The sequence below is a fragment of the Danio rerio genome, chromosome 12, assembly GCF_049306965.1.
Source record: "Danio rerio strain Tuebingen ecotype United States chromosome 12, GRCz12tu, whole genome shotgun sequence".
Taxonomy (NCBI): domain Eukaryota; kingdom Metazoa; phylum Chordata; class Actinopteri; order Cypriniformes; family Danionidae; genus Danio; species Danio rerio.
In genome coordinates this window covers 19967112-19990032 of record NC_133187.1, presented here as the reverse complement: position 1 = coordinate 19990032, position 22921 = coordinate 19967112, and the positions used below count along the sequence as shown (strand labels likewise).

Sequence of the window (22921 nt, the reverse complement as noted above, 5' to 3'; positions counted from 1 at the left end):
AGATTTTTCATTACCTTGCATTTTTTTAAATCATGAAGGTGATCGACAAAGAAAGAAAGAGGCCTTAAGCAATATATATAACATATTTAACACTTTATTAGCTTTGAATTGGTGGTCAAAATTAAATGTTGTAGATCCCAGAACTTGTTTAACAGACAAACAGATCAAATTTAAATATAGCCTAATATATAGTTTACCAGGTAGGTTTGATTATGACTGAGAACCATCGACCAAACCAAAACTAGGACTACTACAATTAAAATCAGAATTATTAGCCCCCCTTTTAATTTTTTTTTCTTTTTAAAATATTTCCCAAATGATGTTCAACAGAGCAAGGACATTTTCACAGTCTGTCTGATAATATTTTAACTTCTGGAGAAAGTCTTGTTTGTTTTATTTCAGCTAGAATAATAGATTTTTTTAAAAACATTTTAAGGTCAAAATTAATAGCCCCTAAGCAATACATTGCTATATAATAACTTTCCTAATTACCCTAACCTGCCTATTTAAACTAATTAACTCAGTTAAGCGTTTAAACGCCACTTTATCTAGAAAAAATATTATTTACTGTCTTTATGGCAGAGATAAAATAAATCAGTTATCAAAGTTAAGTTAATAAAACTAATATGTTTAGAAATGTGTTGAAAAAAATCTCTCCGTTAAACAGAAATTGGGAAAAAAATAAACAGGGGGCTAATAATTAAGGGGGGTTAGTAATTCTGATTGCAACTGTATAATGCATACAGTATATACAAAGGCTACAACACAATGGGTTTAGCCGAACTATAGCACAGTGCAGCACATCTCGCTTTTCCCCTGAAAAACTGAAATTCTCAAATGTTTTCCCAAGTTTAAAGATGCTTCAGAATGAGCAGAGATTAGCGGTTAGCATGAAACAGCCTGGGGAGGAGTGTGAGCCGCAAAGCCGCGGGCAGCATGTGCTCAGTCTATCAGTGATTGATACGGATCACAGACTGTCAAGGGCCAATGATACACATTATAAACAACATATGTAAACAGTGCAGTCGTTCAGCAGTGGTGCAGTAAGCAGGGAAAGAAAGCTGATTACACTCAAGCCTATAGCTATGTTAGCGCATTTGTTTGCAAACAGTTCACTAACTACAAAGCCGTGTCCGCGACACCAACACACTTCAGCTGAGTGGCACATTTTACTGGTTAAAGGGGAAAACTGAGGATGAGAGTTGTGTTTGGAAACATTTTACAGTACGGTTCTATTGGTTAACATTAATCAATGCAGCTAATATTAGCTATCAATAAATTTGTTTATGTAGTTGTTTCCTCAGTAAGTCCATTATAAGAACACTGAATGGATTCAAAAATGTTAAAACTCAACTCTTTAATTGTAGGTGACTTGTTAAAAGAGCCTTTTCCCAATATTGTAATGTTAACAGATGCATCTTTTGATTTTATAATTAGTGCTAGTAGCAACTGGTTACATGAAATCTTGGTTATGTAATGAGATTCCATTATTATTATTTGACTTTTCATTCTTTACATGATTACAAACCTTTTACATATTGGAAGTTAGGTGTGACTGATTCTCTTTATTTTTTAAGATTCAAATGAGTAATTTAGGTCAGAAGAAATCCAGTAGTAATTGAATTAAAATATTAAATAATGTTTTATAATATGACTTAGTATCAGAGCATATTTTGTAAGTTATTGAAGCAATGGTATGCTAAAATGAACATTAACTCGATTAAAAAAATGTCTTAGAGGTAGCGCTTAATTTTTTAACCTTAGTTAACAATCATAATCAAATCAATTTAGAACATTTCTTAAACTTTATTATTGCTAGCTAACAAATAAAAAGGTTCATGTTCATGTTCACAGTGCATACATTTTGATTATAACATATTATAACATAGTGTGTAAAGATTGATTTTATATATATATATATATATATATATATATATATATATATATGTGTGTGTGTGTATATATATATATATATATATATATATATATATATATATATATATATATATATATATATATATATATGTGTGTGTGTATATATATATATATATATATATATATATATATATATATATATATATATATATATATATATATATACAATTTGACTAATTTTGTTTTTAACAATGTTGTTTTATCATCATTTAATTTTGTTTAACTGCTATTTTAAAAGGTCTAATACATGTTTTTATTTTAGATTTAACTATTTTCATTTTGTTAATCAAATGGGAATTTTCTTGTGAACTAGGTAAAATAAACAATGTATTATAAAATAATATGTATTTGGCATACATGTGTCAGTGTTTGTATATTTTATTATTTACACAAACACACAAACACACACACACACACACACACACACACACACACACACACACACACACACACACACACACACACACACACACACACACACACACGCACACAAAACTGCTCTATAAGTGTTCTTTTTTTAGTGTAATGCTAATGTTAACATATAGATCCTCAACATAAAGTATTGTCAGTTTGACAAAAGTCTAACAGTTGAAGTCAGAATTATTAGCCCCCCTTTGATTTTTTTTTTCTAAATATTTAACAAATGATGTTTAATACAGCAATAAAATTTCACAGTATGTCCGATAATATATTTTTTTTTTCTAGAGAAAGTTTTATTTGTTTTATTTCGGCAAGAATAAAAGCAGTTTTTAATTTTTATGAACCATTTTAAGGTCAAAATTATTAGCCCCTTTAAGCTATATATTTTCGGATAGTCTACAGAACAAACCATCGTTATACAATAAATTGCCTAATTACCCTAACCTGCCTAGTTAACCCATTTAAGCATTTAAATGTCACTTTAAGCTGTATAGAAGTGACTTGAAAAATATCTAGGCAAATACTATTTACTGTCATCATGGCAAAGATAAAATAAATCAGTTATTAGAAATGAGTTATTAAGACTATTATGTTTAGAAATGTGTTGAAAAAATCTTCTCTCCGTTAAACAGAAATTGGGGAAAGATAAACAGGGGGGCTAAAAATTCAGGGGGATTAATGAGTCTGACCTCAACCATATATACTTAAACTCTTAAAAAAATAATATCATCATAAGTTACAGTGCTTACTCTTATTCACCAACAGTTGATGAAAGATCTAGTAGCACACAACAAACTGCATGTGCCTACATTGACAAGCCAAATTGCATCATGGAATAAAAGTTTTGCACACTACTGAAGCTCTCAGAGTATTTACTAATCTAAATCCTACGGTTTTGTTTACATGGTCCAGAAGTGTAGATTGAGATGTTGTGGCTCCAAATGGGGAATCGCACTGTTAGGGGCTCTGAACGCTGGCAGGGGGTCCGGTGTGGACAGAATGTAGTCAATGCTAAATTTAATCTCGGTCTCAGGTTTGTTTTGTGCCGCTCTGTGACTAGTGTTCATGAAAGAATCTGAATCTGAGGATCTCACTGCGACGGCCTGATGAGCGTCCATGGATATAAAGGCTTCAGTTGGTTCCTTCAGGCCCATTTTTAAGTTGCGTCTGCGGCGGCGGCGACGAAAGTTGCCATTTTCAAAGAGGTCCAGCATGGACTCACAGCCTGTGGCAAACGTCCAGTAATTACCTTTTCCTTTCTCGTTACCTTCTGTACGCGGAACCTGAGGAAAATACATCACGAGCAGCCGGTTACAACAAACCCCCGAAGATTAAAAAACATTAGAAATAAAGCTCTAACAATTAGAATCATGTTTTTGCAACTGAATGAAGAGCACATTTTGTATGCAAGTTTTAAAATTTAATATAATAGTATTGAAATTTGTTGGTTTAAAAATATATTTTTTGATTATATATAAAAAGAAATTTAATAAAAAAATGTATACCACATTTTCATCACTACTGAAATTTCTTAGTCTGTTGAGACTCAATTCAAACTCAACTAAGCCTCTACATTTTTGATTAGGAACTAATCCTGTGTCCCTCTTTATCACTGCTACATGCTGAGTATACTGGTTCGGTTATTTTAAGGTAAATGTGTTCAAACGTTTGAAAATCTGTTTGTAACTTTACGGTATGTGACTACCGAAGCCATTTTTCTGCAATTAAAGAAACAAAGGGGGGTGTTAAAACAAAAACAAAATCTAAATTTTTGTGTACAATTGTGCAAAACATCTTAGTTATTAGGATCTGCATCTTAGTATATAAATTGTCACTACCGAAACAGTCACTACCTAAAATTGTGGTGAAGTGGGGACAAAAATGTAGACTTAAAGACAGTATTGCGTAACTCTAGATGTACTTATCAGATACTTACTGTCAAACATAAGTCTGATAAATTTGCTTGCAGCATTTGAGGAGCAAAGTGTTTTATTTAATCGCATAATCTTATGAATCTGATTCAGCTTTGCCACACTAAATATGAATTTTACAGAAACTTTACCATCACCACCAAAAATATCTTTGTAAAAAATAAAATGTACTGAATTATCAACAAAAATGTTTTGATAGTGTTTCATTTAATTCAATTTCAACCAATGAATCCTTAACTTTTGAAATCTGCATTGTCAACTTTATACATTTTAAAAAGAAGATTTTGATTAAATATAACAAATTTCATACATTTAAATATTGGCAAAAAAAGTATTTGTTACTGATTTACATGTAAAACTTATTTTTAAAAAGAGCAATACTATATTTATAACATTTATGTAAACAAAATCTTAATAGATCAATACAACTTATCTTATTAAATTATTTGTTGTTGTTTCGGTAATGAGTTTATATACAGTCAATCCCAAAAACATTTATGCCCATGACAAATTCTTACTAAAGTTACTTTTATTCAACCATTAAGTTTACAGAAAATGTCACAGGTTTCTCCCAAAAGATGTTAAGATGATGTCCAAGACAAAATATTTCTCAGGTTTTATTTTCATGTGAACAAAAACTTTGTCAGAATTTGCCAGGGATATGATTAATTTCAGGCGTGATATATGAAGAGTTCAGATGTAAAAACCTCTAAATTCCATCTAAAATGTTTCTATAAAATGAGCATTTTTATCAGGCACCTGTGTGTAGGTTCAGTAATTTCCCTTTTGTGACAAGGAAACAAGTTGTATTCATGGTCTTTAAAGTGCTAATAACTCAACATAAACAATGTAGGCAGAAAAAACTAGCTACATTTCTGATGTAATTTATGTGTGAAAATAAATGTGTACAATATAATGCATGCCTTAATCTATATGTCACATAATGTATAATAAATAATTCTATGTTGGTTATGTGGTGATAAAATTAGTTAATTCCAATGTCCTTCTCTCTATTTAACTAATAGAATCTTTTTATGAAATGCTATCTGTGTTTGACATTAAACATCTAATTTTGTTGATTTAATCATATGTAACTGTTAAGCCTTCAACATTTATGACGATATTCCTATCAACCTATTTTAAAAGTGAGTGTTATTATGTAACAAATATCCTCAAACTCCTATTATTAATCCTTTAACAGAGTAGATTTCATGCCTTTTAGTTATATCTCGTTGCACAGTGAACCAAAACAATGTTAAAATTCATCTATTGGAATCTGTTCATGTTCATGTGTTTTTAATGCTTTATGTTTTAGCATACATATGCAGTCTGGATCATACCTTTATGAAGCAGCTGTTGAGAGAGAGGTTATGGCGAATTGAGTTTTGCCAAGCCCTCTGGTTGGATCTGTAATAAGGAAATCTCTTCATGATGAACTCGTAGATTCCCGATAGAGTAACTTTGTTCTCTGGGCTCTGCTGTATAGCCATCGCTATCAGTGCAATGTAGCTAATAGACAGACAAAAAGGACGTCAGAGAAGGAAAATGTATGTCCTATATATTACACATTTGATTAGGTAATAAAAATAAAATATGCTTCAAATTTGTTAAAACACTTTTATTAATCTTGGTTACATCGCAAAATTTTCCCTATTATATGTCCTTCACTGATCAAGACAACGGCACAAATGCATTTTCATATTTCATTACAAACTACTGTTATTATAATTTTATTGTAATTATTATACAATATTTAATGCATATTTTCACACATAAGGGACATATTACATAATGTCAAATAATATACCACATAATATATATTGTCACAATAATACAATATAGTACATCAATATATATTAACATAAATTTTGATGTATTATAACATGAATACAGTACATTGGAGTGAATACATTATAAGATGCAATAAAACAACATTCTCTATTAAAAATCTCAACCTTTAAAAAGTATGCTATTGAATATCAATAAACATGTTCTTCTAATTATTGTTATTATTATTATATGATTAAAAATATAATATAATATAATATAATATAATATAACATAATATAATATAATAAATATTATTAACTTTGGATTAATTAAATGTCATAACCCAACATTGTTACTTTGACATATCTAAAAATTAATTTTGAAATATACATATGCTTCCATGACTAGGTGTTGTGTGTATAAAATAACAATAAGCAATTAAATATTAAAATACTAAAAAATGTATATAATATAATAATTTAAAACAACACACATATTTAAGCTTGTTTTGTGATATTCATCTTTTAACTTGAATAAAAGATGTTCTTATTCAATGTGCAATGTTATATAAAAATATTGTTAACAAGTAGAAGCTTATTATTATAAAATATTATCTGTGTTTGACTTTAAAAGTCATATTCATAGTTTTATCAAATTTATACTTAAACTACTCTTATTAATCCTTAAACAATGAAACGTGAGCAACCACCAAAATGATTAATTATTTTTTTTAACAACAAATATAATATGATATAACATCATATAGGCTATAATAACTTTGATAAATTACTTTAAACCTCACTAAACTCTTACACTTCATTTTTGTGACATTTGGTAATACATTTTAAAATATAAATGAAAACCATCACTATAAACAACTTTAAAAGATTTAAATTGCTACAATTATTGCAAAAGGGATAAAATTCCATCACTGTTACTAATAATAATAATATATATTAAAGTTATTTAAAAACAAAAACAAACAATTTAATGTTGGAATCAGCAACAAAAACAAATAGCAATAACAACAACAACAACAATAATGAAATACCTGTAAGCTGGTCGACACACTTTCTTTTCTTCATCAGTGCCACATGACGGGTATCCTTCTCCATCATAGTTAAAACAGTTATAAGGATATTGCGAACTGTCAAACATCATCAAACGTCCAGCCTTTATGGTTTATAATAATAACAACACCACCAACAACAACAGCAGCAGCAACAAAAAAAGGCTTTAGCTGGCCAAGACAAATGCAGCAGCTCTCATGAGAAGTGTGTGCGTGCGCGCGCGCGTGTGCATAAAGTGACCGGCTGCTGCTCAGATGCTCATGTAATGGGCGTACATGATGACTGAACTACTGTAAACGGCTGAACCCGGGGCGTCATCAACAATCTACACTCATTCACTCTTTGATTCTGGGTGGTCTGCGATTGGATGTTTTGTTTTCTCCTGTTTCTTTTTATAGTCTCGTCCTCTTAACTATAATTGAACGACGAATGAAAAGAGTAACAAACATGTTACTCGCGTCTTTGGTCTTAACTCTTTCAGGTTGTTTGTGTTCCTCCTCTTTAAAAAAAGTTGTGGCCCCTTGAATCACATATCTCTCGGCAACAACCCTTGGCTTCTGTAGATGCAAATCTATAATGCGGCGTAATAGCCATAAATTGTGTTTCCGTGACTAAAAAGGGGATGTGTGTTCAAAAGAACATTAAGTGGCATATATGAGGGACCGAGAAAAACACGAGCAAACAGCCCGCGGGCGCGAGATGTCTGTGTGTGGCCTCACATCGATCCATCCGGCTGCCTTGTTTGGACAAAACTCGGACGTTTGGGACACAACAAGTGGTTCGTTTCTTCTCTAAATGATACGCTTGGTCAGAAAATGCTGTTGGTTTGATATTTTCGTAGGTTTAAAAACGAGTTGTTGTTGTTTTGAGCGTTCGTGTGTTTTTAAAAGTCCACAAACTGTAGACCGTTTCCTGTCTGAGTGCACGGAGAGAGCGATCTGATAAAACTCCCCGCGGATTCCCGCTCTGTTCCCATGACGCCGTTTCCTCTGCTGGAGCGACTGTCTGCGGCCGCTCTGATTGCTGGAGCCCGATTAGTGGTCCCTGTCCCCTCAGACCAAACCAGACCAGACCATTACTGCACCCGCACACAAACACCGGGCAGCAAAGAGCACACTGCAGCTAAACGACCACTTTATTATTTCGAGTGTTTGAGAGTTACATTTCTTTTAATCAAATTTATATTTACCTAGCATAAAAAAACTAAATAATTATAAATAATTTTTGTATTTTATAATTATTTCCAATGTAGGCTACTATTTAATGGCGACATTGTTCAACATGCTTTTTAAACAAAATAGTTTAACGTATTTTGTCTGTCATGATGATAAAACATTATTTGGCAAAAAAAAAAAACCTCTTCATTCAGCTTAAAGTGCAATCTAAAGGCTTAGCTAGGTTAATTGGGTTAATTAGGTTAACTACAGGGAAGCTAGGTTAATTAAGCAAGGGTCTGTGGCCACTATTGGGCCAACTGAGTAAAATTTTTTTTTTAAATCTGCTAATATTGACTATAGTGGTTATTATATAAAAAAAACAACGTTTTGTTTTATTCCAGGCAAACTAACAGAAATAAGACTTAATTCAGCAGAGAGTTCTAATATTTACTGTGAAAAATGTCATTGTTCTGTTTAACGACATTTAAGAAATATTTGAACGATTCCACAGGAGGGCTAACATTTTTTGTCTTCATCTGTTTCTTTTACTACAGTGGGTGCAGGACATTTATGCAAATGAGGATAGCAAAATAAAATAAACATTATAATTCCCAAAAATCTTAATAAAGTGGACTAAAAGTAAGTAATGAACTAAGTGGACTAAGTGATATGGCGAAACGGTGGCACAGTGGGTAGCGCTGTCACCTCAAAGCAAGGAGGTTGGTGGTTCGAGCCTCGGTTGGGCCAGTTGGCATTTCTGTGTGGAATTTGCATGTTCTCTCCGTGTTCGTGGGTTTCCTCCGGGTGCTCTGATTTCCCCCACAAGTTCAAAGTCATGCGGTACAGGTCAATTGGGTAAGCTACATTGCCGTGTATGTGTGTGAATTAGTGTGTATAGGTGTTGTCCAGTGATGGGTTGCAGCTAGAAGGGCATCCGCTGCGTAAAACATATACTGGATAAGTTGGCAGTTCATTCCACTCTGGTGACCTCAGATTAATAAAGGGATTTAGCTGAAAAGAAAATGAATGAATGATTTTATTTATTTACATTTCATAGCATATTGTATGTCTTACTCTACTAGATTTGATAAAAAAAAACATTAAACTGAAGAAATGTTCTCTATAAAATGAAATGGCAGTTTGATAGAGTTTTCAGTTGAATCAGATTCATTTAAGTTTTCCTGTTAAATTGCTGAAAACCAAGAAAATGCACTGAACCATTTTCATTCATGAACTGATTTGATACCATTTGTTCTCAAGTGAAAAACTCAGATTCATATAATCCAGCCAGAGTATTTGGTTAATGATGCACTGATTCAAAAGGTTCATTAACAACACATTTACAGTTAACAACAGGCTAATTCAAATGATCTTGTCAGAGCGAGTCTCCAGTAAACTGAATGATCCAAATGAGTCAGTTAGAGTGAAGCTGCAGTTACCAACTTACTAATTTTAATGGTTTGATAAGAACAAGTCTCCTGTTATCGACTTACTAATTCAATCGATTCACTTAGAGCGAGTCTCCAGTTACCAATTTACTAACTCAAACGATTCGGTAATGCTGCAGTCAAACTATTGAGCATGCAAAATTCTCTCGGTCCAAATTGGTCCATGTTTAAAATTTCTGTATCAGAAAGGTCATGTTTTGATCTAAATTTGGTCACGTTATGTGATTTCGCAGGTCAGAGTTCACCAAACGTAAGCAAAGTGAAACTTGTTGCACTAGCTTGCGTTTCCAGGCTGTTGCATTTGCATACGTATGAATGGAAGTCCATGGGGCAAAAGTGCAGTGACCGCGGCTTAAGAGCGAGTCTTTAAGTATCAATTTAGTAACTCAAACGATTCAGTAAGAGTGGGTCTCCTGGTACCAACTTGCTAATTCAAATGATTCGGTACGAGGAAGTCTTCAGTCAACAACTCAGTGATTCAAATGATCAGGTCAAAGTGAGTCAGCAGTTAACAACTTAGTACGTTTACATGGACACCAATAATCCAATTTTAATACGATTAAAACAATACTCTGATTAAGAGTCTGCAGTTTAAGCAGTGGTTTTTGATTCATTTAATCCAACCAAAGTCATTATCGAACTAAACAGAAATCGAATTCAGATGAAATCGAATTTAATTTAATCTGACTAAAGTCATAATCGAACTAAACAGAAATCAAATTCAGATGTGGAGTATGCCAATTTTAGTTGCATTATTGAAGTGCAGTACAGAGATGTAAACACTGCAATCAAACTATTACCTTAATGTAGGATTTTTGCCGCATTTTGTGACAGGATAGTCCATACACACACGGCTGTTTAACACTATTCTGTGCACCTACAGAGTCAGTGAAGGACCAAGTTTTTTTTTTTTCCCCATACGGCGTGCAGAATTAAACTACATTAAAACAACACTCTTCCAGCAGTTCATACTCACATGCAAAATTATTTGTTATGGGGGCATGCATGAAAGTTCTAAAATGAAAGTGAACATGCCAAACTGCAGTTAAAGTCGATAAATTAATAATGAAAAACCCAGAATTACATGAAACTCTGGAGGAAATGTGGATAGCATGGTGATGCAATGACGTTAAATGAATAGTGTGCTGTAACATGTAAAGCGGGATCGTGAAAGGATCATTCAAAAAGCTACTCAACTAAACACCTTTTTTGATTGTCTTATTCAGATTATAAATTATTTGATCACTGATGTCCATGTAAACGCAGCCAGCGACTCAAATGATCTGCTTAGAGTGACACTGCGTTCTATTTGGAAGTGCTTATTCCTATGCCCTAATCCCTTCAAAGGGTTTGACAACTTTGATTAGACTATTGCATAGGGATAAGGCCTTCTGAATGAAACACAAATGATCTTGGGGGCTAAAGTGTCCATCAATTGTACTCTTCAGAATCCTTCATTTCGAAGATTCGTACACTTTCATTTGGAAGGACATTTCAATATGAAGGCTAGGATTGTTTTCACTCTGAAGTTCCCTTTGTAGGGTGATATATGTCCCGTTTAGATTGCACAGTGATTCTTTACTTTATTTTTTTTAATCCTTAGGGGTAGTTCACCCAAAACTGAAATTTTTGTTGTCATTTATTTACCCTTCACTTGTCAAAATCCTGTTTGGCTTTATTTTTTCTGTGCAGTCATTTACATCCATATCTGTTTTTATTCTGAATATGGCAGTCAATTGTTACAAGTTTCTAAAATCCATTAAGAACAGAAAATGCAAAGCTCATAAAGCTCAAGAGGGTGAGTAAATAAGGAGAAATTTTCACTTTTAGTTGAACTACAGTATCATTTTAAAGAATCACCAATTCAAAGGATGAAGTCTTCCTGGATGTTAGAGGGTTATTCTTATGAATCCCTTAAAACTTAAGATTTTAAATATAACACAGTAATTTGGAAATACGAACAACATTAGAATAAAGACAAGACTGTTCTCTACTAAGGACAATGTGTAATTTAAACAAAAGTTACTTATTTTAAATCATTTTACTGCATTTTCTCCTGAAATTTTCATTACCGAAACTTGTGCGCGTATGTCTGAATGTGTGTTATGTTGTAAATAAAAACAAAATAGAATTTAAAATAAATAAAATAAAAAAATAAAATTTCAGAATATTCTTGTAAAATGATGCTGAAATAAAGCTGAAAAATGATGTGTCCGTGACTGATGTTCTCAACCTTTTTAAAGTACTGTTCAAACAAACATCAACAGTTTAAATAATTTTGAATGAAGGAGCACATGGGCTAGTTTAAAGATGGCTGCTAGTTAGGACAGATAAGATCTTTTCTATTTCTCCAGTTTAATATAAAATGTTGATTGTCATTACCAAAACAGGTAGTTTTCTACATTTGCATCCTTAGATTTACAATTTTTAATGAAAATAAACTTTTTAAAAGTTCAATTATATGCATTGAGTAAAAATTTTCTAAATCATCATTTTCATTCCATTGCTTCCACTAGAAAAACATATTGAGGCACCTCGTTTTTCGCAACTCTATTCTTATATACTGCCAGTGGTGGAAAGAGTAAAATTATGCTTAGTAAAAGTACTATTATTTGCTCAAAAATGTAGTGCAAGTGGAGTAAAAGTATCTGTTGTAAATGTAAATTACTCAAAGTAAAGGTAAAAAGTCGCCCTTTCAAAAGTACTCATGAGTAGTGCGTACGCTGTAAAAAGCTGATGCATTTGCATGTAATTTGTGCATGTTTGTGTAAACGTAACATTCTGTAGTGCATAGTTATTGCCAAGCAGGCACAGAACATCATAAAACGTTAATATTAGGTTATATTTAGGTTGTGATATCAGGTGGTTAAAATTTAATGTCTAGCCAGCGTCTAAGGTCAATGTTATTTTGATGTTCAATAACGATGCCAAATGATGTTGATGTTTAGTTGATCTTAGGTTGTGTTGGAAAGTGACCAAAATCCAACGTCGAGCCAACATCTTAAACCAACGTCATATTGACATTGAATACTGACATTTATTCATCAGGTATGGCAACCAAAATCCTCATAACAAACATAAGACATTAATATTTGGTCGATTTTAGGTTGGACATTGTACATTGGCATCGGCCTAACGTTGAGTTCTGAAGTCAACCAGATTTTCATTTCCAAACAAAATGCAGTGACGACATTGGGGTACAACGTCAATCTGATGTCATGTTGGCGTCTTATGCCTGCTGAGTGTTTTATTAAAGGCCATTTTATCAGTAAATGAAGATCATACATCATACATTTCATCATACAGTAAACATCTGTCATCTTCTCATTATACATGCATCTAAACCAGGGGTGGGCAAACTCAGTCCTGGAGGGCCGGTGTCCTGCACAGTTTAGCTCCAACTCTAATCAAACACACCTACTTGTAGATTTCTAGTGATCTTGAAGACACTGATCAGCTTGTTCAGGTGTGTTTGATTAGTGTTGGAGCTAAACTTTGCAGGTCACCGGCCCTCCAGGACCGAGTTTGCCGATCCCTGATCTAAACAGTCTCTGGGTCATTGCGTGTAAAGATTTTGGACATTTTCTTGGACACTTTTAATGCTTCCAAACAGTTTGCTGCATATATAAAGTGCCCATGTCTTGAGGTAGTTTATTATGATGTGATTTACCTTCTGTGTGTGATTTAGTTGGACAGGAATTACAGGACAGATTTTTCTAATCCCCATAAACAAGAAAAATAAAGTAGGGAGTGCAGGTTGAAGGAAAGTAGTGGAGTAAAAGTACCGATACAGCACTAAAAATGTACTCAAGGACAGTAAAAGTGCACATCTTTAAAACTACTTAGAAATTATAATTTCTGAGAAAAACTACTCAATTACAGTATTTTGAGTATTAAGCATTAAGTACTCAGCATTTAAGCTCAGTTGCGATAGAGAGAACATCTGTTTCAGGAATGGGAATGTTAAAAATGACATGCTAGATTTAAATAACTTTTGAATTTAATGTTAATTTAAAAATGTACTAGCTGTTTATATTTAGCTTTGTATTGTTTTATTTTAGACAGTCAGAAAGTGAAGAAAAAGGAATATCTTTAACAAAGTCTAGGTTGGGGAAAAATTGTAAAGCATGATCTAAGATTTGATGATTTGGAAAAGCTTCATTGTGAACATATTTGTGTATGACCAAAAAGCTTAGAATGACCTAGAGGCGACACTTTAGTGTAATTTGGGAAACAGCCACTAGAGGGCAGCCATTTTGGAATGAAAACTCCAATAGAACAACAGCATATTATAAGTCTGTTAAATAAAATATTAAAAGTGCTGATAATTGTTATAGTAAGTGTTGTATTGTCGTCTTTCAGGTTGAATCTCAGCTTTAATGTGCTTTTTAAATAAATGAATTAAAAACAAAGCAGCTACTTGCCATCGTGACAGTAATGAGATCCAATGGACGGCCGATCACTTTCACTCCAAAATGGTGGAATCCGGTGCTGTTGCTGGGCGCTGCTGTTGCAATGGAACTATTGAATGTCGCCTCTTAGTCATTCTAAGCTCTTTGGTATGACTGATGGATTTATTTAAAAATAAACATAATGGAATAACAGAGTGGCACGGTGGCTCAGTGGTTAGCACTGTCGCCTCACAGCAGGAATGTCATTGGTTTGAGTCCCGGCTGGACCAAGAGGCATTTCTGTGTGGAGTTAGGATGTGGATATTCACCCCATGTTGGGTTTCCTCCAGGTGCTCCAGTTTTCCCCACAGTCCAAAGACATGCTGTACAGGTGGATTAAGCAAATTAAATTGGCTGTAGTGATTGAATGTGTGAGTGAATAAGAAAGTGTATGGGTGTTTCCCAGTGTTGTAGCTGGAAGGGGTGTCTGCTGCATAAAACATATGCCAGTGTAATTGTCAGTTCATTCTGCTGTGGTGACTCATAAATCAGCGACTCAGCTAAAAGTAAGTGACAATGGAATAACGATTGACAAATTTTGGATCTTCCTCGCTGCTTTAAATATATTCATTCATTTATTTTCCTTTAGCTTAGTCCCTTTATTTACCTGGGGTCGCCACAGCAGAATGATACCACCAACTTATCCAGCATGTTTTACATGGTGGATGCCCTTCCAGCTGCAACCCAGTATTGGGAAATGCCAACTGACCCATCCAGGACTCCAGTGATAATATATATTTGCATAAATGATTCTTAAATGTTTAATGTATAAATCACTCACCCTCATGTTGTCTCGAGCTGTCTGTGGAGGGACAGACAGAGAGCTCTCTGATATCATCTAAAATATCTTCATTTGTGTTCAGAAGATGCATGAGGAGCTTTGCGGCTCGGGCGACATGAGGGAGGGTAATAATTGAACTACTCAACAACCTAATGTACTTTATAGCCTAAATATAAAATGAGACATAAAACATCATAGACATTACATGCATAGTACCTGCTATTTCCTAAACAGCTTTTACAAAGCCTCTTGCTGAATCAAGTTGATAATTAATTGTTAATACCGGTTAAAACTACAAGAAATTTCTTTATTTGAATTACTTTAAAGGGCACCGATTTTACCCCTTTTACAAGATGTAAGATAAGCCTTTGGTGTCTCCAGAATGTGTCAGTAAAGTTTCAGCTCAAAATACCCATCAGATTATTTATTATAGCCTCCAGAATCTGCCCATTTTGGTGTCTGAGAAGAGCGTAGCTGTTTTTGAAGCCTGTGGCTTTAAATCCAAATGTACTGCTTCTCACCACCCAGTGTTTCCACATGCGTGTTTGCTTCACACCATGCGTTATGTCCAAGTGGCAACCTCCCGCTCTCCTTCGTGAAGCTAATACAGAAGTTACTGAAACTGCAATTCAACAAATTCCACTTGTCCTGACTCCATAATTTAGCAGATTTCTATAGACAAATTACCATGTTTGTAAACATCAAGGATGCGCATGCATCACGGTTGCTGAAAAAACGGGAGCGCTAGCATTTACAGCGAGGAAATGACTGAGAGTTTGTTGTTGTATTAGAAATAAGATATATTGATTACATATTATATATATTATTAACATAATGCTTTCAGCGTATTATAACAGCTTATCACCCAGTGATAAGCACAGTGATATGGCAAAATTAATGTTAAAGTGAGCAGCGTTTGTCTGACAGGTCCATTTGCGATAACACCCTTCCAACAGATATTGGATCAGACGAAATGCACAAGCATCCAGCTCGAAACATACAACTATCTCACTGAAACTCCAAGTGATTTTACAAGAGAGAAGTTAAAGGCCTACAAGTCTTTGGATGCCTACAATTTTGTTCTTTAGGGTCATGTGCAAGAAATAATGTTCCATGATTACCAGATTTAAAACTTTGTAGTGCTGAAAACCGAGGTTCTGCCTAGCCAAAGACAAGGAAAGAAGACAGAGCTCTTCAAGGCCTAGGTAATCATCAACAAGCAAAACAACTGCATTCTGACAGCGAACTACACCTGTATGGCAGGGTATGTGAACATACACATAGAGGTAAAGTTGGTTTCATACTCACAAATTTGGACTTTCTCCTTAATAGTATAATTTCATAAAAGTACAATTTGCAAACTCTAAATAGCAAAATCATATTAGCAGTCAATGAATATCAAAGTACAACACTGTTCACAGTCAAATAAACAGTGTTCATGTTGTTTTCAAGCCACACTTGCAGGTTATTTCAGACCAAATATTCAAAGTGCCGTGGTAAACAATATAGGGAGTGTGTCACAAATTGTCACTGAATGAATGTGTGAATATAAAACCAAGTTTACCTCAGTAACTTACACTTTCATGTTTCATTCTTAGGATTCAGTGTCGGCAGTTTAATTTACCATGTTTAACTGTTTTTGGTGAAATTATAGCTGCATTTAAAAATAAGTAATTTGTTTGATTCAGCATAGTGTGAATGTACCTGATATGACGTGAGAACTGCAGAGTCGAGCATTTTTAACTGAGTCGTCACTTCGTTCAGCTCCCTTTTAGCCAAAGAAGCCATTAAAGCAGCGTGGTGTATGGTAAAAGTTAAGTTTTCTTTTTTCGAATTTGGCATCTTACCGCACAACACGACATGTTTACTATTGCAGCCGGTCTCTTTTTTTCAACCGGGGACCCGTTTGACGTCATGTGTGACGTAGGCTGGTAATTCGTCTTTTGATCCCACTGTTAAAATGGCCAACTTTACAACGGAAAAAAGGTGTTTTCAGCCTGGTACAAGGTTTTTGTTCATATAGCTAGAATTACCATTCATGAAAACTGTGAGGGGATGAATAGTTTTATAATTCATCTGTTTTGTTTATATTAAGTTTTATTAAGTCTGCATAATAAAGGGCGTGTCCACTTGAGTGACAGCTAGGTCTTGCTGGTCGCTGTCACTTCACCTCAGCTGATTCCGGCTGATTAGCCGCTGAACTCTGCATATACACCGTATTTATGTGTTGTTTTTTGTGGTTTTACACAGTTAGTTGCTTTTTGAAATTTTTTTTTTTTTTTTTTTTACAATTATCAGAAAATATGGCATTCTGTGTGCACTTAATCGTGCTTATAAACCATTCAAGTGGCCCCCATTTCCCAGGTGAGTGAAATTACATACTTTCATACCATCTTTATAAATGTATTTGTTTTATTTAAGATCATTTATATTTTTCTTTAGACCTGTAATGCACTCCAGAGTCTGACAGATTGATTAGCTGTAGGCTATAGAACAGTCATCTGAAGTGTTGTCATACAGTGTTATGCCTGGATTTTATAAATAGTCTTGCATTTACCAACACAGACTATATTTGAAGTGTTTGGAAGTAATTTACATTGTCTTCCAGTGGTAAAACATAATTTGAACAATGCTTAGCGGCTCATAAAGACAGTGTTTTAAAAGACTAAACACTTTATTGATATATTGTACAACCAAGCACATGTGGTCAGAACACAAACGTGTCGAAGGTAATGAAGTATTAAGCATTTCTTCCAAAGAAAAGCCAGTCCAAACAAAATGCTAGCAGGCGTCTTTGGGCATCTTTTTCTGCCTCTTTGTCCGGTCACCCCCAGTTGGAGTGATGACGCTTGAACAAAATGGTGCTGGTTGGCTACGCCCACTTGTAGCTTTTTTTGCGCTCCTCAGAAACCTATGGGTGACGTCACAGATACTACGTCCATATCTTTTATAGTCTATAGTTGTCAAATGTCAGATAAACAACACAATGACAGAGTGACTCGGATGAAGCTGAAATACTATACTCAAAAATACCAAGTAAGTTTACTTTATATATTTGTGGTGGAGTGTATTCAAGCCTTTCTGAAATGATGAGTCTCACGCAAATGCAGTACACATACACAGACACACACATATAAGCATTTACTGACACAATGCGAGTGGTGATTACAGCGGTTAAGAATCAGATATCGATTTTACTGTCTTTAATACAAACATGCTCTGTTTTAAAAATGTTTTAAACGTATAAAATCACAGAGAGCTGTAACAAATATTTTAATCCCAGTTTATTTGCAAAACATGTTCAGTGGAAGTGTGTACAAGTTATTATAGAAACATGGCGCCTGTCAATCAATCGGTGGGTGGGGAAAGCCACACTACTACATCACTGGGATTTGGGTCCTATTTTAATAGCAGGAATTTTTTTTAAAAGAGACTTGTGTTTATATCACTGCAATATGACAGTGGACACACTGCACCTTTACAGAAAATATAAAAGAAGTATAAGACCGTTTGCTTAATCTCCATTTATTGCACCATAACCAAGGGGAAAACTGAAATAAATGACAGCAACAGTCAAAATGTATTTCCTTAACATGTAAAAATACTAACTGGACATACAGTATAAAGAAAGAAAGTATGAAGCGGCAATGTAGTCATGATACAATAAAGCACATTTATTCTGCTGATTACTCTGTCATCTCCACAACCGAGTCTTCAAGTATTTCTCTAATTGCACAGGCACTGGATTCACATCGTATTTACAGAACAGTTTTCAGCAGGTTGTAAAAATGTGTTTTTCTCCACATAAACACGCGCACGCACCCTTTCCACCCGAAAAACCGAAAAACACTGATCTTACAATCCACATGCATGTCTACACAGACTCTGAAGCATACCATATATACAAAATTATAGTAAGAGAAAAAATCAATCAGCAAAATTAACATGACCTCTTGGTTACTGTGGACGACTAAAAACAATTAGCATTAATTTATTGTCATGTGCTGTCATTTCTAAATGTGTCCGTTTACTAATTGTATATTTTTAGCTTGTTTAAAATGCCAATCAGCTTATATTTGAAATTATTTCTGTGTAGTCAAAATTCCAGAAAAGGAGACTAAAATGTGTGCAGCATTCATTAGATCATCATTCACCACACGTTTTTCAAAACAGTTTAATAGCATAGAAATTCTACAGTGATTCATCGATATGACATTGTTATTTAAACAGCATCCTTGTGCAATTTAACAGCTACAGTTTAGGTCACATGTGGGTGGAAATACAGCAGTCACACCATTGACAAGCTGATATTGAAATGATTGGGATTTTGATATTGCCCTTAATTTGACTGAAAACGTTGATGTGCAGGTAAATATTAAAAACATTTCTCTGAAATCCAGTTAACCGTCAGGTTTTATTTTAAACATACACTGTACGTTTATCTACCCTCTAGCACAAATACTGCATCTGGTTTCATCTTAGATTTGATGTAGGTAGCACATGTACATCTGCAAGATGTATTTTAAAGATCGTTTGGTCTGGAAAACATCTGCTGTACAAACATTCGACATTAACATCTTAAAAATGTATGGCGAATGAACATTTGAAACATTTCTAAATTTGTAAATGTCTAATTAACATCTAGGAATTGAAGTTTAATTGATGTTTTGCAGATGAGCAAACATTTTAACGAATACATCTTCCAGATGTAAACACAAACATTAAATAGGCGTCTCTGCGATGTCTATTAGGGAGAATGCATGAGTGGCACGTTTGGAGTAATAAATACGGAACTCAATAAATAAGCTCTGCTTGTTTTACACATTAAAAATGACAGACGGGACATTTTCGGGAGAAAACTCACATTGCACTCAAAGCTTTTTGTCCTAAAAAAGTCAAGAGAAATACACTGAACAGTTCCTCTTATTCCTCCTTGGTTTGGAGACAGTATAAAGGATTTATTTGAAGATATGAAGGTCCTCATATTCAGATAAAGGTGCACAAGTCGTGTGCAGCAGAGAGAGGTTATGAAGGTGTAGTTCCTCTTAGGTTTCTGAAAAGTCTTGAGCTCTAAAAAGCAGATCTGTCCTGCACATCCTTTGCTTGTTTCTTTAAAAAAAGGAAATAAAAGTTGCTATATCTCTAAAGTTCAAATACTTTGCCCAAGGGACAGCAAATACTGGTTAAATGTTGTGCAGTAAAGATATGGAAATATCTGTGTTATGTTTTTAAACAGTGGCTCTTAACTGGTTTGCTTTTTGACATTAGACAGTCAGTGGAAATGCAACACAAAATGAAAGCTGTTTATCAAACAGAAGTAACTCAAAGCAATTGGGGAAGGAAATAATGTAGTGTGTCAAATTATTAACTTAACAAATAATAATAATAATGATAATAATAATTATTAGTAGTATTATTTTAATTGGTATATTTGTTCAATATTTATTTTATGATTATTACTGAGTTTCAATCATTCAATTTTTATTTAGGAATTTAAAAAGTAGTTTATTGTTTTGATTTATGAACAAATGACTACTTATGATTATCATCATCATCATCATTGCATTTTATTCATTCATTTTATTTTAATTAAAGCATTTAATCCTTTTATTAAAAGCTAAAATAATAATAATTATTTCTGTTGTTGTTATTATTATTATTAACATTGCTATTAATTGGCAAATGTATTCGACAATTATTATAGTGATTATTACAAAAGTCAAATATCAACCTGTATTTGGGACGTCCTAAACTAAATAAAATGTCAAAAAAAAAAAAGCCAAAATGCTTTATTTTTCACATTTATAAATTATCATTACTACAGTAACTATCATAATCATCATCATCATCATCATTATTATCATTGCATTGCATTTATTTGTTTTATTTGAATTAAAGCATCAAATACATGTAATTCTAATATATATGATTAATTTATTCATAAGAATTTATATGAGGGCGACGCAGTGATGCAGTAGGTAGTGCTGTCGCCACACAGCAAGAAGGTCACTGGTTCGAGCCTCGGCTGGGTGAGTTGGCATTTCTGTGTGGAGTTTGCATGTTCTCCCTGCGTTCGCGTGGGTTTCCTCGGGGTGCTCCCCCACAGTCCAAAGACATGCGTTACAGGTCTATGAAATAAACTAAATTGGCCGTAGTTTTTGAGTGTGAATAAGTGTGTATGGGTGTTTCCCAGAGAATGGTTGCAGCTGAAAGAGCATACGCTGCGTAAAATGTGCTGGATAAGTTGGCGGTTCATTCCGCTGTGGCGACCCTCAGATTGATAAAGGGACTGAGCTGAAAAGAAAATGAATAAATACTAATAGTTATGATTGGCTGTCTGCATTGAAACAATGCCCTTTTAAGTGAGGATCCCCCAGTTTAGAACCACTGTTCTTATAACACTGTCTTGTTACATATGAAGACCAGCTTTTTTGACATTACTCCAGCATTTCTGGATCAAATGAACACAAGCCTGTAGGACACCATCTCTTTCTTTACTGTGTATCTTTAGTTATCCACATGGTCCATTGGTTGAGGAATGAGTTTTAGGAATTCACTGAATTCAGAAAAGTTGATCAACAAGAGCATCTCTTGCGGAACGTTTATGGTCTCTAGAGCTGCTGTGGAGCTTCAGAGGAGTACGCCTGTGCCCACTACCTCTGCGGGACTGTGCCTGTGTCCATGCCCTCTGTGCCCATGTCGTCCTCCACTACATTACTGTAGCCCTCCTTCTCAATGCAGTCGGCCAATACCTGTAGCACCAGACGCAACCGGCGGTCCATAGCCTCAAGATGAGGCCTGATGAGGATGGGTGACAGTGTGTCCGTCTGGAGACTTTCCTCCATCAGAGAGCTCAGTTTAAACTCTTCTTTAGCCACAAGCTGAAGCCGTAAATGAGTGGACTTCTTCACTCTGAGGCAAACAGATCACAATTAGTAACCAAAACAAAAGAGCTATTTACCCAAAGGACTAGTTCACCCCCTAAAATAAGTTAAAATAAATTTAACAAAAAAATTGCTCACTTTCATGTTGACCCCTCAAACCTTCATTCTTCTTGCTCTTTGTTAAAATTAAAATACTTTAGATGAAATCAGAGAGCATTCTGACTGTCCATATAACAGTTGAAGTCAGAATTATTAGCCCCACTGAATTGTTAGCCCCCCCTGTTTATTTTTTCCCCAATTTCTGTTTAATGGAGAGATTTTTTTCAACACATTTCTAAACATGATACTTTTAATAAATGATTGTAGTAACTGATTTATTTTATCTTTGCCATGATGACAGTAAATAATATTTGACTAGATATTTTTCAAGACACTTCTATACGGCTTAAAGTGACATTTAAAGGCTTAACTAGGTTAATCAGGTTAACTAGGCAGGTTAAGGTAATTAGGCAAGTTATTGTATAATGATGATTTGTTCTGTAGACTATCAAAAACAAAGATATAGCTTAACAGGGCTAATAATTTTGATCATCAAAGGTTTTTATAAAAATTAAAAAACTGTTTTTATTCTAGCCGAAATAAAACAAATAAGACTTTGCCCAGAAGAAAAAACCTTATCAGACATACTGTGAAAATGTCCTTGCTCTGTTAAACATCATTTGGGAAACATTTAAAAAAGAAAAACAATTAAAGGGGGGCTAATAATTTTGACTTCAACTGTATAGCAAGGGTCCAGAAAAGCAATCAAAAACTTTGTGGTTCAACTATAATCGTATGAAGCTCCAATAACACATTTGTGCAGCAAAAGACTGTAAACTCATTATTCACCAATGCTTCTTTGGCATTAGGTTAGGAAGTTTGATTAATATGGCCAATAAGATGCTTGCCTGTTGACCTGCGCTGCTCACTCTCAAATCGTTGTATTACCTAAATTAACAGGATGTGAACGGCACTGATAAACAAAGTTGTTGTTTGGTGCACAAATCTGTTCTTGGTTTAGGCCAACAGTTGAAC

The 22921-nt window shown here is 34.1% G+C and overlaps 2 protein-coding genes across 2 annotated transcripts in view; both read right to left on the bottom strand.

The window, feature by feature from the left end:
* Nucleotides 1-2984: 2984 nt before the first annotated feature.
* Nucleotides 2985-7323, bottom strand: foxl3 (forkhead box L3). The gene is given in 3 exon segments (NM_001195126.1): nucleotides 2985-3638; nucleotides 5627-5795; nucleotides 7108-7323. Coding segments are annotated over 3 exon segments (663 nt in total). The 5' UTR covers nucleotides 7218-7323; the 3' UTR covers nucleotides 2985-3254.
* Nucleotides 7324-18472: 11149 nt separating this feature from the next.
* Nucleotides 18473-22921, bottom strand: part of fam20cb (FAM20C golgi associated secretory pathway kinase b) — a 110464-nt gene continuing 106015 nt past the window's right edge. The window contains exon 10 of the mRNA XM_683800.10: nucleotides 18473-21875. Within this exon, the coding sequence (XP_688892.5) occupies nucleotides 21617-21875 (259 nt within the window). The 3' untranslated portion in view covers nucleotides 18473-21616. The remainder of the gene's footprint in view (nucleotides 21876-22921) is intronic.